The 19923-nt window shown below is 35.9% G+C and overlaps 1 protein-coding gene across 3 annotated transcripts in view; it reads right to left on the bottom strand.

Moving 5' to 3' along the window:
* The window catches only part of Foxj3 (forkhead box J3), a 152108-nt gene that overhangs the window by 108927 nt on the left and 23258 nt on the right, over positions 1-19923 (bottom strand). For all 3 annotated transcript variants that reach the window (XM_004645945.2, XM_023706194.1, XM_023706192.1), the window contains exon 3: positions 48-372. In XM_004645945.2, the coding sequence (XP_004646002.1) occupies positions 48-372 (325 nt within the window). The remainder of the gene's footprint in view (positions 1-47; positions 373-19923) is intronic.

Genomic DNA, 19923 nt, shown 5'->3' with positions numbered 1-19923 from the left:
TATCATTGTTTACTGCACAAAAAAAGTAATTTAAATAAAATTCTTACCTTCCAACCACTGCCAGCCTCTCTATAATATGGGAAGTTATCACAAATCCACTGGTAAATCTCACTTAAAGTCATTTTCTTTTTGGGTGAGCTATTAATAGCAAACGTAATGAGGCTGGCATAACTATATGGAGGCTTCCCATCTTTGTGCTGTTGAACTTCTTCCTGGTCCAGAGTTGTATTTGGGTCAAGGAGTGCATTCTTCTTAGAAATTCCTGTTCCATGTGCATTCTGTGCTGCATCAGACTTTTGAATGGCTGCTCTCATGGTGAGCTGTGGTAACCAGTCCATGGAAGTTAGGCTGCTCTCCAGTTCAGATGTCATCCTGAAGGTAAATAGACTCCTTAGTATCAAGGAAAGAACCCTGCTTCCCAAAATAATCCAATATGCACAAATCTAGGTGTTCCAAAGTGAGGGAAAGTCTGAGTTAAATCTGGAGGAAAAAGATTGAATATGTTAATGACCAAATCAAATATTTAAAGGATCAACATTTCCAATCTATTTTCTTAATTTTGTTTCTCTTCAAAACATAATGTACATAGTTTGAGAGTGTTTATAATACACATGCACAAAGTGGTGCTGGTGGCAATCTTCGTATAAAAGACTGCCTGCCACTTTAATAAAGCCAACTAGATCTTGGTACAAAAAACTCCATTTGCATCCCAGCTCCTTACTGACCAAACCACCACACGCCCTTAAGAACTCAAGGCTACCCATCTGTACCTCAATTTCTTTTACAAAATTTTAGAGAAGTCACACAAAAAATATCAAAAGTAAAATGGAGGCAAAAAGTCAAGAGAGGTGATTGAGAAATGGAATTTGCATGGAGCAAGGGTGATACTAAGTAAGTGGGAGGTAGGAAGAACAAAGCACAGAAAAGAGCAGCAAAAAGACAACCTAGCTGGGGGAGTTAAGTGAAAAGAGTAATGCAAAGTCAAGGACACTGGTGAACACGTGAAAGGAGGATAGGTAGTACCAGACAGTAATTTAAAGAATAAAAGGCAAAAAAAAAAAAAAAAGTTATAAAAACTAACTAAAGATCTGGGGGTGCTGGAGAGAGAGCTCAGTAGAGTAAGTGCTTGCCAAGCAAGCACAAGGTCCTGAGTTCAACCCCCAGTACCACCAAAAAAAAAAAAGATCTGGGAGTACATGTGAGATTAAATCATATAAATAGTCATGACCAAAAAAGCATTACAAGCTCAAGAACAGTCTGGGCAAATATCCAGTAATCTAGATTCACTAATATATTTATTTTCAAGGCTAAAATATTCAAACCCTTACCATTCAAAGAAAAGAATACAAAAATATGCCAGGTTAACATATTTTAGAACAGAAAAGAAGCTATTTTAAGAACTGAAGATGAGGGCTGGGGAGAGCTCAGCGATCTAAGCACCTGCCTGGCCAACTGCAAGAACCCATGTTTGATCCCAGGTACCACGTGCCATGCCACGCGGGCCATGGAAACTGGGCATGGTAGCGCATACCTATAATCCCAGCACAGGGGAGGCTGAGACAGGAAGATCACTACGAGTTGCAGCTGCGTAGCAAGAATCTATACCAAATAAATAAATAAAAGGTTTTTTTAATTAAAAAAACCTGAAGATGAGAATATAGAAAGGAAGCTTGACAGTTCATATTGGAATTGTTAAATTTCAGCAGAGATGTAAGCCTCTCTATCCTGTAGTCAAAGAAGCAGGAATAACAACCATGGCAATACAGCAGAGAAGAATGAAAAGATTTGTGAATGCTATCAAAATAAAGGGGAAATGAAAATAAAATATCTCAGTCAAAAGAAAGCACTTGGGGCGGCTGAGCATGCAGCTCAGTCAGAGGGCTTACCAAGTACATGCAAGTCTCTGAGTTCAGTCCCCTGGAATGTACCTCCACCCAAAATTGTGGCTAAGAAAATTATATATAGGCCCCTCATCCCAAATGGCTCCCAGCAAAAAGCATTCTACAATACTCTAAGTATATAAACTTCTAGGATGCAATATAAAATTAATAAAGAAGACAGACTTTGGAATCAGCGAGATCAGAATTCAGTACAGACTCTAGCAGTTAGTAGCTGTAGGACTGTGAAAATATCCACTATCTCTTAACTCCAACTTTTTCATCTGTAAAATGAAATAGTAATACCATCTATGGTTAAAATACCACTATGAAAATTAAATGTGTTGACATATGCACAGAGAAAAGTGTTAATAATACTGGTCCAGGAGTATCTTGGGAGGAAAACAAATTACTATAAGGTAACTAGATTAAGCAACAGCAATTATAAATGAAGAGACAGCTATGAGAATTCTATGTACATTGCCAGTAAACAGAGTTCTATTATTATCTTCCTTGTCTAATATTCTAATTCAGTTTTGCCTTTCTAATCACAAATTCTCTCTTTCTCTGGTATACACATTTCTTTGAACCTTCAACTTCTAAAATTCCCCAAGTAGCACCTTCAGAAATTAAAAATAAAACAAAAAACCTACCATCATACAATAATAGCCAAAAATGACTGATCCAATCATGAAAGTTATAAAGACTTGAGAATAAAGAGACAGGATATTTAGAGATCATACAAAAACAAATGAGTAGGAAAGTATCCAGAGATTACAAATTATCTCTTCAATTTAAAGATGAAATATTAAGGTACACTCAAGTTAAAGGCACACCCAATTTCACAGACTACCCAACAGATCTTAATCAGAGAGATTCCAATCCCTTCTACCTTACCTCATCTGTACAATGAGGAAGATAATTAAAATAGCACCTACAAGACATATAAAGAAAGCACTCAGAACGTTTCCAGACAATATTTAACAACTGTTAGGTACTGGTGTGGTGGTGATAATACTAACTCTGCTATTATTCACATTTCATTCACAATGTGTACTGGATTTGTTTGTTTTGATCTGTCTTTCTGAGACAGGGTTTCACTGTGCAGCTCAGGCTGGCCTTGAACTCATTTGTAACCCAGGCTGGCCTCAAATTCAGAATGATCTTCCTGCCTCAACCTCCAAGTGCTAAGATTACAGGCATGTCCCACCATACCCAGCTATCAGTGGCTATTATTACACCACGTTGTCATCATACTTGTCTCAATTCGATCTCCGCTACAACTGTATGTTGTTCAAATTAGTAAAGCACCCAGTTAAATGTTTAAAAACTTAATATAGGACCATGTTCCAAACTGGAATATAATTCTCATTGCAAATACCCTCCTCTGAAAACCACCTTTAACTTCTTCTGTTGCCTTCTACCAGTGTAAGCAATGAAGCTTTATGAGCATCTCAGTAAAATACAATTTTTAAATGTCATATAATACATTTAACATTAATTCATAATTGTATATGTACAGAACTATGTCAGAGGAAAGTATAGTCCAATCAGGAACTGCAAATACAAGAAAAACAATGAATCAAAAAACAAGACTGAGTGCTGTAAAGTTCAGAAAAGGGAAACAACTTGGACTGCCATCTTGAAAAGAGAAAAGAACAAACTTCAACAAAGCCTTAGTAAGTTAAGACCTAAATGGTCTAGAAAGAAAAGGGTCCCTAGTCTTCACAGACATCTACGTAAAAATTATGCTACTGTGCTCACATTCATCTGTTCTGCTAGAGCAAATTGTAAATTTACTATAAAATGTGTGAAACTAAAAACACGAAACTTTGTTTTGTATGAAAATAATTGAATTTTACATACTCTTGGTTGTGAGGTCAAAAGTGTCTCCAAAGTTGGTACTTATCCTGGTGGCTAAGTAACTTCCCATCAAGCAAAACACAAAGGATGGCCATTAGATTGGCCAGATCACCAGTAACTTTAGAAGGAAACCTATTAATGGAATGGTGATGACAGAAACCCACTTGTAGAAGAGAACAGATGGTGGTAAATTTATAAAGAGTGTGGAAAAACTCCAAGGAATCCAGTTAGGGAAATCTGGTTAAGAAATCAGGTACTCATTACTTCTCCTCATTCTACAAACTTGGTGTGGTATTAGGTAGCATTACAAGTAGCAGGGTATGGTCTCTACCCTCTGTAGGGAAGGGGCAACTGAGAAAGATGAAACTGGGCCTGGGATACAATCATGTATATGAAGCAGCATGTAAAGTGCCACATTGAGTTAAGAGAAGGATTAACAAGAGATTAATATAAACTAAAGTAGTTTTAAATGAGTTTACATTTAGTAAAATAGGAGAAAGGAAGATACAGAGAATGTTTGAGTATAATGACATAAAAGCAGTGTTCCCTGGTTCCACCAAAAAAAAAAAAAAAAAAAAAAAAAGTAAGCAGCATCAAGATACAACAACTAAAAACCAAGTCACTTAGTCAAAACTAACAATAAAACACTATCACTGATAGGATTTCACATATGCTTTTAAACTTCTATACCCTCTGTAACTCAATTCTCAAGGCTTACTCAGAAAAGCATCCAATTTCCAACAATATCAAAAAATGTAAGGAAATGGTAAAGATATTTTTCTCCTTAAATGGAGTAATAGGAAAACACCAGAGAAATTCAAGAAATAAGAATAAAGTAATGATATGGATAATGAGCTTGTGACCCAAATATTACTGAATCCTCTCACTCCATTCCTGGCACCTGGCATTTCACCTTAAGATTTGGCAGCATATGAAAACAGCCATTTGGAACTCAGAAGAAATCCCTGTAATTACCTCCAAAGTGATTTTTATGTACTTCTGATCACATGAATCTCTGGGGTCAGTCAATATGTACTGCCACTCCTATTACAGTACAGTGTGTCAGCACCCAACGCAACTAGAAGCCAAAGTTATGGCACCAAATACTTGTTCTTACCTTCTTCCTTGGGACTACAGCCTGATTTTATTCAGGATGGCACTGTGCCTTTTGTTTTTCTTTCTCTCTGGAATATGTAAGAGCTACTGTTCTACCATTTACCTCCTATCAACAGTTAATCTTGAGAAAACAAGCCAAACACTGAGGATATGAATGTGAAAAGAAAAAATCTAGAACTCTGATTTTTTTTTTTTTTTTTTGTATGTGAAAAGTATGTGAAGCTGTCATCCCCAGCTTGGATTGCTTACCTTCAAGATTTTTAATGTATTTACTATAAAAGAGTCTCCATCAGCAAATAAATGCAATTCCTAGCACATACAGAATTTAGCATGGGGTGGTGAAGTGATACAACAAAACCTAAAACAATACATTCTCCTAAAGAGTTAGAAGTTAATTAATGAATTGATATTGTAGGTTGGAAAACTGGTGACAAGGATCATCACTTGTGCAATTTGGAAGGCAAACCATACAAGATTACAAAGAAAAGAGAAATACAGGAAAAACTTAGAATGTATTGGTTCTTCCTCACCATTTAAAACCAAAAGATAAATAAACTTTGATTAAAGTCATAAACAGAGACAGAGAAAACACGGATTTTCTATGGAAGTATTACCCCCAACCTGTAGCATTCAATTTCAAATGAAAATCCTAGATTTGTAAAACAAATCATAACTTCAGCTATTATAAACAAACACAGAGGCCAATATGTTTCTTTAAATCAGTTATACACCACCAATATCAGAGTTTCAATTTTTGGTTCAGTTTAAGCAAAACATCAACCCATGTCTTGTATCACGAGACAAGGCTTTGCAATTAGGAACAGACCCTGAGGGAAGAAGACTACCTAGAATGGAATCCAAATTCTTTCTACTTTACGTGATTTTAAAAAAGTAAGTTAGTCATTTAGTGTGAGAGGTCTGTTTCTTTGCTTGCTTGTTGGTTTTTTGCTATTGAGAACTAAATCCAAAACAAGCAAGACAAGTACTGTACCACTGAGCAAGGGCCCAGCTTTTTTTCTTTTTTTTTTTTTTTTTAAGAGACAAATCTCGCTAAATTAGCTATGCTGGTTTAAACATGCAGTCCTGCAGCATCACCCTCCTGACTGAGTACCTGAGGTTACCAATGTGTACCACTAACCAGGCTATAAATTAGCCTCTTTCTAGCTCAGATTACTTGTGTGTAAAATGGGGATAAAATGGTAATCGCCCCAGAGTTAATACATACAAAGAAAGCAATAGGATCAGTTTCTAACACATAGCGAACACTCAACAAATATTTGTTATTAATATAAAATCCATACTTTTTTGGATTTTCTAAATATTAAATGATTATCTCTCAGTGGTTTTAGATTTACATACCCTAAATCAAACAAATCATTTAGCAATTTCAATTGATAATAAATCCTTCAGTCAATTATGCCAAGATACCCAAAAGGCACTATTGTAAATTTTTATATATGGTATAGAAATCTTTTGCTTTTCCCTCAAAAGTATTATTATCTTATGATTCCTGAAACAATCCATAAAAACCATATTTCTGCCGCAAGGGACTTACAAATCCACAGTTCTAAGAGTACAAAACTCACACTGAGGTCCCTTGTAGCAGAGACAAAGGTATAACAGGAAAATGCTCAATCCAGGACCTGCTTGCTCCTGACAAAAATGTCAATAAAGCTTGTACCTTGCTTGCCTACTCCTTTACCTTTCTCTTTCCCTTTCATACTGCCTTAAGCTAACAGTATTGGCCCCTAAGGATGGTGTTCTAAACTCCAAAATTACGAATGCCTGTAATCCCAGCACTCATGAGGCTGAGGTATGAGCAATGCCAAGTTTGAGGCCTGCCTGAGCCACATTGTGAGCTCAAGGCCAGCCTGAAATACAAAGCAAAACTGTCTTTAAAAACAAAACTCCAAAAGTAAGTCCTTGTTCTCCAATAAAAACTCTACCTTTTCAAAACAGTTGACTGGTGCTCCATTTAGAAGAAAAACAAAGAGCACTGAACTATTTTCCACTAAGCTTTTAAACTTTCCATAAGAACTAACCTTGGGGCCTGGGAGATGGCTCAGTAGAATAAGCGCTTCCCTAACAAGAGCAAGGGCCTGAGTTCAATCCCTGGTAACTAACCTTTTTGAAAGCTAGCCTGTCCCACAAGGAGAAAAAAATAGCCTTCATTAATTTGAAATGTAAATATACGGTATGGAAATCATAAGTTAGGTAAAGGAATCGAACAGATAGGTGATTCATCAAAACTCTAGCCCTTCACAACTTTCCTTTCACCTCGAAAGGCCATACAATTTTTTAGAATACAGCTTATATAAAAACTTGGGAGATTTGAGCAAGAACTGCCATCGTAAACACAACTTTGATTTTAGAGCTGCTTATCAAAAAATCAGATGAAAAAGAACCTCATGAGGTCATTTTGTTAAATCTTGGAAAGCTATTTTGGAAGCTAATAATACTCCTTAATATATCTCCAAAGAAAGGAAATTTAACAATACAGACAATCTTTTATAAGTTAGGTAATTCATTGTAATTTTTAAAAGAAGTTTCAATAGGAAAATTCTATCACGTAAAATGAAGGCTAGTTATGATTTCCTTTTGTCATGATTTTTTTTATATATTTGACAACAGTAACATCATTGGAATTCCTTTTCCAAGTTAAAAGTTCAGAATTTCTCCAACTCTTCCCACAGGAGCTACTGTAAATACTACAATGTATTTATTGCACTTTTATAGCTTTTCTCTAAATTACCCCCAAAACACAGCACCTGCCTGGCAAGTGCAATGTCCTGAGTTCAATTTCCAGTAACCATCCCTCCCTAGAAAAAAGAAAAAACTTTGTAAAATTATATTGTGAATTCATACGAGGCTGCAGAGTACAAACTAAGGGATCCTATATACGATCAAAAAATGTCACTATACAATATGTAAAATTTAGAGGAAAAAACACTTTTGAGACATTAATATGTCTATCAAGAAATAAATACTCGCAAGGGCTGACGGCCTGCCCTGCCAGCCCCGCCCCCAGGCGCACTGAGATGGCAACTAAGACTGGGCGTGGTGGTGCGCGCCTGGAATCCCAGCTCTTGGGAGGCTGTAAACAGGCGGCTCATTATGAGTCTGATCTAGGAGTAAGACCCTGAACATCCTGTAGACCCTTCCCTAAAATACAAAAAAAAAAAAAAAGAGGGCCAGGGAGATAGCTCAGTAGAATATGAGCTTACCTGGCAAGTAAGGGGCCTGAGTTCAATCCCCAGTTCTGCAAAAAAAAAAACAAAAATAAGTGAAAATTAAAAAAAAAAAAAAAAAAAAAAAAAAAAAAGAAGAAGAAGAAGAAGAAGAAGGCGTAAATACTATACTCTGCATTTAAATCTCACTCTGTATACTGGAATTTCTAAATCTGAGTAAGACTAATGAACACTACTGGCGCTTTTACATAAGAACATTCAAAACAATCTTTACAGCTGTCTAAAAACAAAGAGAATCTGCTATATTTCTTATACTTATTAGAACAACAAAGTTCTTCAAGAAATTTGGGTCTACTGGTTCATTTTGTTTCATCAGATGTTTAACCTGATCTCTGCAATCAGTTCTGCAATCAGTTCTGAAGAAAAAGAAAGAAAACTGCTTCTGTTCATCATCCAGTATTTATTGGGCATTCTACCATTTGAGTTTTATTTCCACATACTTCTTCTTTGTGGTATTATATCAGTTAAGCTTGGCATTAAAGTTAGCAAAGTACTAACACAGAGGGCGATGCTGGCTTATCTTTTAGTGTTAGGCATAATAGAAAATGTTAGGGAAACAGCTTACACTGCTCCATGTAAATTCTATGGTTCAGCAGCTGTCAAAGTATGGTGCAGAAAGCCTTAAGGGGGTCTGAAGGGTCAAAAGTATTTTTATAGTAACAGCAGTTTTTTAGATGCTACTTAACATGTGGTAAATAACAAAATACATGTGGAACACATAATTTACAATGTGTGACACATAGTATGTATTCAACAGAGGACAACTATTATTGATAAAAATATTGTTAAATATTAGCTGGGCACAGTATCACATATGTATAATCCCAGGAACTGTGGGAGGCTGAGGCAAAAGGATCTGAAGTCTGAATACCACCTAACAAAGTTAGCAAAACTTGACTCAATAAACAAACGAATAGGCCTAGGGATGTAGTTTATAAGCAAAACATCTCTGGGTCCAATTCCCAGTACTAGAGAAAAGGAAGAAAGGGAAGAAGGGAGCAAGGTAAGAAAGGAATATCCCTAGACATTGTGCTTGTTTTCACCTATGTCAAAGTCATTAATGTATACCATGCAACAGATATAACTGAATTTAAAACTACATTGTAGGCTAAAAGAACAACAAAACAATCACTAGTATCTTAAAAGCTCCCCTGACCACAAGTAATAACACCAAACTCTTCATAAGGACACAGACCCTGTAAAGCCAAAAAAAAAAAAAAAAACCAAACAACCAACTCTAAATTACTTAGAAGTCTTCTTAAATAGATACACAGCTGAATATCTACAATATTAACATATATATGTATATTATTATTCCTTATTACAGACACTCCTCTGAGGATCATTAAATACATTCTAAGACCTACTTTTAGATTCCTTATTGAAACTTCAAGACTGAGTTAAAAAATTAATTAAATCTGTTACACAAAAGCACCTTCACTTCTGTAAGAAATGGACCAAAACTTTAAATGGGTAGGTATAGGGACAAAAACCTGAATGGAGATGACACAGTCACCTAAAAGTAAAATTATACAAAATGACCATTAGTTCACACCATAAAAAACATGAAAAATGGATTAGAGCTAAATGTAAAAGGTAATGCTGGGCTGGTGAGATGGCTCAGTGGTCTAAAGCACCTACTTAGAAGAAGCTTGGCAGAGCACAGGGACCGCGGTTCAATCCCCCAGCACCACATGCCAGCCAGCCCCACTCCCTGGTGGGCTGCGCTGCCCCCCCCACACACACACATAAATAAAATTAAAAAATATATATATTTTAAAAAAGGTAATGCTATAAAATTTTAGGAAAAAACTCGTAAGACAAAACCTAAGATTTGATGAGGCAAATATTTCTTAGATGTAACAAAAAAACACAATTAATAAAACTGATGCATTGAACTGGGATGTGGCTCAGTGGCAGAGTTCAATGGTAGAGTGCTTTGCCGCACATGCCCTGAGTTCAAGCACTAGAAAAAAAAAAGGAAAAAGAAAAAAGAAAAACCCTAATACACTGGACTTTAATAAAAATTTAAAACTTCTGTTCTTCAAAGACACTGTTCAGAAAATAAAGAACACAAGCCCACAGATTAAAAGGAAACAGCTGCAGAGCAAACATTTTAAAAAGGACTTGTATACAGAAATGTAAAAATAACAAAAAAATTTTAAAACCCAATTTTTAAACATGGGCAAAATATATGAACAAAGACTTCAATAAAGAAGATATGAAATAGCAAAGACGAAAATATGCAATGCAAATTAAAAACACACTGAGGTGTTACTACACTAGAATCGCTAAAATTAAAATGACTGACCATACCAAGTGTTAATGAGAATATAATTTTCTAATGCAGTGCTGGTAGGAATATAAAAATGATATAATGATAATATAATTATATAACTATCTTAGATTTTGCTCCTACGAATTTATTTCAAATAAGCCATGTACTTATAGAAAGGTGTGTATGCAAGGCCAGTGAGATAGCTCAGAAGACTAAGCACCTGTTTAGGCACACGTAGGGACTGGGTTTTGATGCCCAGTACCACATACCACGCTAGCCCCACCCTTGGGCTCTCTAAGCCAGTGACCAAGTCTGGGCATGTTGGTGCACATATGTAATCCAAGCAGTGGAAAGGCTGAAAACAGGAACTAACTGTAAGTCCAAGATGCACAGTGAGACCCTGTACCAACTTAAAATTTAAAAAAAAAAAAAAAGGTGTATACAACTGTTCACAACATGCTTATTTGTAATAGCCAAAACTGGAAACAATTCAAGTATCAGTGGGTGAATGTATAAACAAATCCAATGGAATAAAAAGAAATAAACTACTAATATATCTAGCAAAATAGGTGAATCATAAATTATACGGAGTAAAAGAAGCCAGCCCCCACACATACATACAATGATTCCATTTATATAAAACTCTAGAAAATGTAAACAAACACAAGGGACAGAAAAGCATATTACCTTGCTAAGAGGGATGGGAAGGTAGAATTGCACAGCAGTCCCAGAAAGATTTTGAACATGACATGAATGTATCTGTTGCATGAATACATTCACTACAATAGCTGCGATGATGACTAATGTGTGTATATTCTGAGAGATATCAAATTATAATGCTACACAAATTATAATATTTATTCTACTCTATCTTCTTCTTTTGGTACTAGGGATTGGCCCTCATCCATGCTACCTCTAACCTACCCCTTTTCATTTTTTGAGATAGGGTCTTCTTTGATTCCCCAGGTTGGCCTTGAATTTGCAATCATTCTTTGGACTCCCAAATAGCTGGGATTATAGGCGTATGTCACTGCCCTCAGCTGCATCCATTTCTTCCATTAGACTTCTAAGTCATAATAAGCAACTAATATTCAATGTATACAGTAATGTATTGCTTAACAAGGGGGTTATGTTCTGACACCTGCACTATTGGGCAGTTTTGTTGTGTGACTATCAGAGTACACTTACCTACACAAAGATAGCTAGATGCTATGAGGCAACATAATCTTATGAAAACATTATCATTAAAAAGTTATATGGTGTGGGGCTGGTGAGATGGCTCAGTGGTCTAAAGCACCTACTTAGAACAAGCTCAGCAAAGCACAGGGACCGCGGATCAATCCCCCAGCACCACATGCCAGCCAGCCCCACCCCCTGGTGGGCTGAGCTGGCCACACACACACACACACACACACACATAAATAAAAACATTCTGGATGTTGTGATACAAAGGTGAAAATGAAGTATCCCATTCACTACTCAAGGAACTATTCAGGGGGCCTGGGAGATAGCTCAGTGGCATAAGCACCTGCCTGGCAAGTGCAAGGTCCTGAGTGTGATCCTTAGTACCGCAAAAATAAATAAATAAATAAATAAATAAATAAATAAATAACTATTTGGGAAGAGTCTGAATCTCCAATATATCCTCTCTTAAAATCCTAATTATTCTCACTCAACATTGTACAAATGCTGTATTCTATCAGACATTCTATAGTGTTTCACCTCGATAACAACATCCTCTTGCAGAGCTGCCTCCATCCCCAGAGTGTATATATACCACACCATCTGTGTAGCAATAAGGTAACAATGTAAGAGTGTGAATCAGAGTTGATACATGATCCAAGTTGTTCATCTTACTTTCTTCTCCGGGAATCAAAATTAAAAACTGAAACAATTTGGCCTGGTCTCAATGAATACTTCATGAATCTGAGAGACACAGGAGGTACCAGAAAGGTAAAGAAAGCTAGAAGTGAAGAAATAAGTTAGATTCAGGGAAAATTAAGAGGAAAAAATGTAAATTGCCTAGGTTCCTAACATTTCATCAGTACCAATCTTCATTCTTGAAAGACTCAGTTATCTTTGGGGTCTATGAAATAATCCCAGGATTGTCCAAATAATTAATACAGAGAGAGAGAGAGAGAGAGAGAGAGAGAGAGAGAGAGAGAGAGAGAGAGATCCTGAAAATCTAGTAGTTTCCTGTATTTTTAATCAAGTAAGGCTTGATTTGCTAAAGCAAATTTGTATTTTTTTTTCCTCTCTAGTTTTCAGTATTAATGCTACTGCACTGTTAGTGACAGACTATATTTAACTTCCCCTTCCACATCCATGTATTTAGTGATACTTTTATCCTCTACCACCTCTGACAGGATTTTCCTCACATGTATAAATTCATAGTAACTTAAATTTCCCTATCACCACTTCCTCCAAAAGAATTTGTAACAAGACTTTTTCCAATCATACACAATATATTTTAAAATTATGTCAGTGGTTTTCTATTACTGCTCTCTCTCACACAAACTCCTGTATTGGTATTTCTCTTCTATGCTTCTTATTTTACACTATCCCCAATTAAATGGGACCATTCTTTACCAAATACTCACCTTTTTTTTAAAGCCAAACCATCAGAATACAATACATACTAATAGCTGAGAAGCAGTAGAGTTTAAAGATTAAGAGCATTGGGGTAACTGGAGCAAAACCTACCAGTACATATGAAACCCAGACCTCTGCCTATCAGCTTAAGTTGCTTAACTTTGCTTCTGCTTCATCACTTGTGAAAGAAGGAAAATGGTACTAACCTCACACAGTTACTGGCAAAATTTAATTAATATATATAAAGTACTTGAAGAAGGCTAAACATATGTGGGGAGGGTAGGAATAATGTCTCCTGTAGTAAAGTAGTAAGTACAACATAAATGCTAGCTACCAAAGTCACCAGTCACAATAACTTTTACAACATGTCCTTAAGTCAATAAATAGCCAAAAGTATTCCTTCAGTACCTGTTTGGAAATGGGGGCCCCCAAGCATTAGGTTCTTAGTTCAAAGAGTAAATTATGCTTAGGAGGATGTATATAACATCACTGTCCAATAGAGCTTCTGAAACAATAAAATGTTCGTGTGAGGTCCAATGTGATAGTTGGGTGGGCACTTACAATGTGGATAATGTTACATATGTGCCACATTTTTGATTCATCTATTTTGAATTAATGTAGATATGGCATATAACACTAGGGGCTACCGTAATAGACAATAAAGCTTTAAAAGATAATCCAGAAAAATTCATAATACATTTTAGAATAGTCAAATTAAGGGGTTGTTTTGTTTTGTTTTGTTTTGTTTTGTTTTTTTGCAGAACCGGGGATTGAACTTAGGCCCTTGTGCTTGCCAGGAAGCATTTATTCTACTGAGCCATCTCCCCAGCCCTCAAATTAAGTTTTTTCACATTATTCACCATTTAAATGAAACATGCCATCTTTAAACATGCAAATTAACAAGCTCTTACAAATTTCAGAAATGTTTAACAAAGAAAAAAAAATTTTTTTTTTCTTTTTGGGTGGAACCAGGGATTGAACTCAGGCCTTTGCAATTGCTAGGGAAGTGCTTATTCCACTAAGCCATCTCCCTGGCCCCTATACAAAGAAAAAAATATTACATGGTAATGCAATGATTACATGTGCCACTGTGCAGAACAAACTTGAAAAACTAAAATTTTAAGTTGGGCTGCCTGGTAGCACATGTCTGTAACGACAGCACTCAGAAAGTCAAGGCATAAGGCTCACTTTGAGTTCAAGGCAACCCTACGCATCATAATGATGTTAAGGACAATCTGAACTACAAAGTGAAATCTGGCCTTAAAAAAAATTAAATTGAAGGGGTTGGGGAGATAGCTCAGCAGTCTAAGCTCCTGGCTGGCAAGTACAAGGACCCGGGTTCGATCCCGAGTACTGCATGCTGTGCCAGTCCGGGAACACCAGGTGTGCCATGCTCCCCTGAAACTGGGTATGGTGGTGCATGCCTGTAATCTCAGCACTGGGGAAGCTGAGACAGAAGGATTGCTATAAGTCCAAGTTGCATACCAAGACCCTGTACTAAGTAGTTTTGAAATCTTTTTTTAAAAATTTAAATAGCAAATACAATAAGTATATAATATTAAATGACAGTAATACCCTTAGTTCAAAGGACAATGAACATTCACAGGTAGACATTTCAGAATGTAAGAATTTTAGGATGAAAAGAAAACAGAAGAGAAAAAGAAATCCTCTATGATCCCATATTCTTGAGCTCATTTCCTCTTTCATTTTAAAAGACATACACATCTGTCTTATTCTTGCTTCCTTTATTTTAAAAATAACAGACTCTCTTGTTTTCTACTACTGGAAAATGGAAGAGAGAAAAAAAATACGCCAGCTACCTTATGTATATGTTTAATCTTATGAAGCCCAACAGACAGAAATGTAATTTGCCCAAGATTACATGGCTAATATGTACCCACAAAAGAACTGAACCTGTACCTACCTAATTTTAAGACTATACACCAAAACAGCCCATTAATACCAGGCCTGCTATTGAAAACAAAGCAGCAAGAAGCCTTAAAATAAATTTACTCTCTTGGGGCTGGGGAGATGGCTCAGGAGAATAAGTGCTTCCCTGGCAAGCACAAGGGCCTGAGTTCAATACCTGGTTCCGCCAAAATAAATAAATAAATTTACTCTCTCTTCATTTTAAATATCAGTCATTAATACCAAAAGGAAGAAAATAAATAGGATATATATCTGTGCCACTAATGTTTTTCTAGGAAAGCTCATTAAAATATCCCCATATGTTTTCTAGTATATACTACCTATAAACACAAAAATTAAATCAAGAACAAAAGACATCTTTAAGGGAGAAGCACAACAGAAAGAAAACAAGAAAAATACAGAAAAAGAGAAGCAATCTCAGGAAGATATTAACTATCAGAAACTACTTCAAGTGCTACTGTAAACTAGTGTCTCAAGCTATATACTTAAGTGAACCATAAAATCAATACCCTAAAATATATTAGGGAATTGAGAAATGCAAGGTTTCAACAAGGACAAAGAAACAAATTTATTTTGCTTTGACAAAATCAAATTACAAAAATAGTCTGTTGCTACATTATATAAAAGAAGCCATATGATACATACATAGTATTTGTCTGCATAAACTACTCAGTAAGCTTTTGATCTTACTGAATCTACACTCAAAAATAAAATACATGTACACTTTGGGACTTGAATCCATCTTATTGAAAAACTCAGGAACCAAATACATAATATTTAAGATCCTACTGTTTGACTGAAAATATCCATCACATTCTGAGTTCTTGTCCTTGCTATCCTAAACTCAGGAAATGAACAGATGAAGATCTGGTGTCTTTCACTATCTACACCTTCACCATCCAAACCCATTATATGACTACAATAGATTCAAACTATGAGGAATACTTATGAATCTTAAGAAGTTTTTAAATATAATTTCACATGACTTAGAATCTTTCAGCAACATGCAGATATTATAGGTACAAAACAGATCTTAGAAAACATCTTTTTATATCATTTCTCATCACTCTGCTGGAACAGCTGTGACAGTTCAGTTATTGCCCCTCAGCTCCTAAGTGCAACATTCCCCACTATTACCCTGCTTTGTGATGCTAGAACTAGAATTCTCTCAATAAACCACACTTGTACTTTTTAGTTGGATTCCTACAAAGCTCTGTCTAGCAAGACAAGGCACTAAAAACAGACTAGAAATCTAGAGGAGAGGAAGACACTTGTGCCTTTCTGTCTACTCCATGACATTCATAAAAGTGTTTCCTTAGCAAAGGCTTCTTCATCTCTTCACCAGCAGACCTTTCTCATACCAAATCAATGGTATAAGATCAATTCACTTTCCAGTGTTTACGGTACTTAACTAGTTTCATAATACGGTACACAACACTGGTACATGTCAGTATCCCCTCCACAGAGGTCTGGCTCTCAATATGACAGGTCTCATCTTACAAGCTCAGACACACACCAGCATAAATCCTGAAGCAGTTTCTCCTCACAGGTCTGAATCTCAGTTCAATAGAGTCTTTCTTTCTAAGATCTTCCTTTATTCTTGAATCTTATGTGTAGTACCTGGTGTCCTACTCTGTCTTGTCTTCAAGATAATGTATGAGTTTTATTTTTATCTTTCCTATTACCTGGTTAACAATTTTATATCTAGTTAACCATTCTCTCTACAAAGCATGTCTTTAAATTACTAAGTACGGTTTCTGCCTAGGCAAAGAACACTAATGAAACAAAACTGTCTCATATAGAATATAACATCGTTACTGTAACTTTGATTACAATATAATTTTAGCTTGCAGGTAGCACACATCTATAATCCCAGCACTTGGGAGAATAAGGCAGGAGGATCACCATGAGTTCAAGGACAGCCTGGGCCACATTGTGTTCAAGGCTAGTGTAAACTATATAGAGAGATCCTGTCTCAGAACACCAAAAAGTAATTTTTGCTATATTATGATAGCAAGCAAAGAAAAAGGAAAATGTTGGTAAGAGCAATTTGGTATAAATTTGAAAGTATACTACCTATCACTAAAAATCCTTGGCCGGGGAGATGGCTCAGTAGAATAAGCGCTTCCCTGGCAAGCACAAGGACCAGAGTTCAATCCCAGGTTCCGCAAATAATAATAATAATAATTAATTAATTAAAAATCCTTTACAAATATTCTTTTAAGGAAAATCTGGCTAGGGAGATAGCAACATAAGCGCCTGCCTGACAAGCACGTGGTCCAGAGTTCCATCCCCAGTACCACAAAAAAAGAAAACAGAAAACCTGAGGTATATTTTTCCAATTCATATATAATATCTATTGATATAAAAGTATGTAATGAGCAAGGTGTGGTAATACACACCTGTAATCCCAGCGCTTGGGATGTCAGGGCAGAAAGGTCATCATGAGTTCAAGGCCAGCCTTGGCTAACTACTTAGTGAAATGTGGTCTCAAAAAACCTACATAGGGGCTAGAGATATAGCTCAGTGGCATAAGCACTTGCCTGGCAAGCACAAGGTCCCATGTTCAATCCCCAGCGCTGGGAAAAAAAAAAAAAAAAAACCCTACATAAGGGGGATGTGGAGATGGCTCAGTGGAATAAGTGCTTCCCTGGCAAGGTGCTTCCCTGGCAAGTGCAAGGGCCTGAGTTCAATCCCCAGTTCCGCCAAAAAAACAAAACAAAAAACAAAAAAAAACCTAAATAAACAATGTGATATAAAAATATTAAGTGCTACCTCTGTATTTCCATATTTTCTATGAATTATTATTTTTAATCATAAAAATACAGTGACCTTTAAAACAATCCTAATACAAGCCAGGAGTGATGGTACATGCTTGTTAACCCCTGCACTTAGGAGGCACAGGCATTAAGACTGCCCACAAATTTGAAGACAACCTGGGCTACATAGTGAGTTAAAGGCCAGCCCAGACTACAAAGACAGACTCTAATCTCAAAAAAAAAAAAAAAAAAAAAAAAAATCCTAATACATTCATATTAAACAAAGACCCAAAATCATTTCTAAGAAAACAACATCTGTTTACCTTGAACACTGAAGATGACTGAGGGAACAACTGTAATTCATCTACTATCTTATCCTGTATAACATTTTTTTAAACATTTCAGACTTCCATTCCACTCCCTACATTCACTTACATATATAATGTCCACTCAGTCAATGGTCTTAATACAACTGTTTCATCATAATCCCACTACTAAAATATATTTAAGGAAAATTATTACCTGGAACATCGAAGTGGCCAATATATAATGATGAAACTATTCCCTAATTTTTAAATACAGTATCTAAAGAGAGTAAAATAATTGCTCTCATTGTACTAAGTGGAAATTACCAATGAGTCAAATTAGTTCTATAACAGTTTTGAAAATTAAACAAATTATGAGTCTTAAAAAAAAAAAGTTTTTTTCAGAGCTACTTAGATATCTCTTGTTTACAGAGAAAGGGAAAAAAATCTCAAAATAAATAGAAAAGCAATCTTTTCATTTATTTCTACTTTCACGGAAAGAAATGCCATAATAGCACTCTGATTCTCTGTGTCTCTGTCTCTCTGTCTCTGTCTCTCTGTCTCTGTCTCTGTCTCTCTCTCTCTCTCTCTCTCTCTCTCTCTCATTTGCTGTCTTCCACCACTGAACTGTAGCTGCCCCTCTGCCATGTGCAACCCTGCCTTGGAGTCAGCTGATCATGGACTGAAACCTCTATGCACTGTGAGCTAAATAAGCCTTTCCACCTTAAAAAAAATTTTTGTAAATACTAAAATAGCATAAAGTTTTTCTACTGAGAAAGAGGTAATGACCTTGACCTGCTAGGAATTCAAGTAAATAAAAATGAAAAATGCAACTTCACTGTTTATTTTTCTTCTATGGCATTCTAGAAAACTAGAAAACTAGAAATCTCTCTCAATCCTAAAGATTACTTGGCTTCACAGTCATGGCTCCAGTAACTTTGTACCCTTTTTCTCTCTCTTCCTGCCCTCCACAACAGGACATTCCAACTCTCTTCCAGCTCTGTTCTAGCCACACAGACCTCCTCAATATTCTTTAAACATACACAGTAATCTGCCTGGACACTTCCTGGATTCCTTCCGACTTACGGTATGTTTGTCTTCCACATACCCAATATATGGCTCATGCCATCACTATTGCAGCTCTTCATTCAAATGTTACTTTCTCAGTGACGCTTTTTGGCTACCCTGTCTAAAATAACATATACCCTCATTATTTTCTGTTTTCTTCCATTTTAATTGTCTCAGCCCTAATCACCGCCACTATCTAATAGATACTTGTACTTGTTTTCTTAATTATCCCACCATAATGGCATATTCCACGATTATGAGATTTTTTTCACTTGCTACATTAAAATACGTTTAATCAGCTCAATATGCTAAATGAGTAAGTAATACTACTGACTATAACACTACATGTAACTAGTAGATGCTGTCATCATACTTTATATTCTAATCTCGAAGTTTACACTTAAAAAAAATCAGGTTTAGGGGTTTTTTTCAAATTGTGCTACTGGAACCACAAATCCTGTCAAAAGTCACTATGAAGGTAGATACAGAAGTCTAACCAAGCAGGACGCATATTTATCTGCTTTATCCACTGGACTTCATCTTCATAAGATAATTTGAAGGAAGGATCTGGTTACTTCAAAATTCTGAAACCACCGAAATGTATACATTAACTTACTTTTTTCTTTTTCACATTTCATTTATTTCATATATTATAAATGAGAGTAATCTAAAATTAGTATCTTTAACCTCATTTAATAATCTGCTACAAAGGAAATCAAAATTTACTACTTTTTGGTTAAAACAAATAGAAAGCTGATTAAGAAACAAGGAAAGAAGTGTAAAATTATATTATTTCATGTATATGACCATAACCTTACTAAGTTCACTCAGTTTACTTAATTTACTAATGGAAACTAAGAGCAGATCCAAATCTTTTTTTTTTTTTAA

This window comes from Octodon degus, unplaced genomic scaffold (assembly GCF_000260255.1).
Source record: "Octodon degus isolate 3935 unplaced genomic scaffold, OctDeg1.0 scaffold00245, whole genome shotgun sequence".
NCBI lineage: Eukaryota > Metazoa > Chordata > Mammalia > Rodentia > Octodontidae > Octodon > Octodon degus.
The sequence above is the reverse complement of the archived record's forward strand: the minus strand, read 5'-3'. Positions and strand labels throughout refer to the sequence as shown.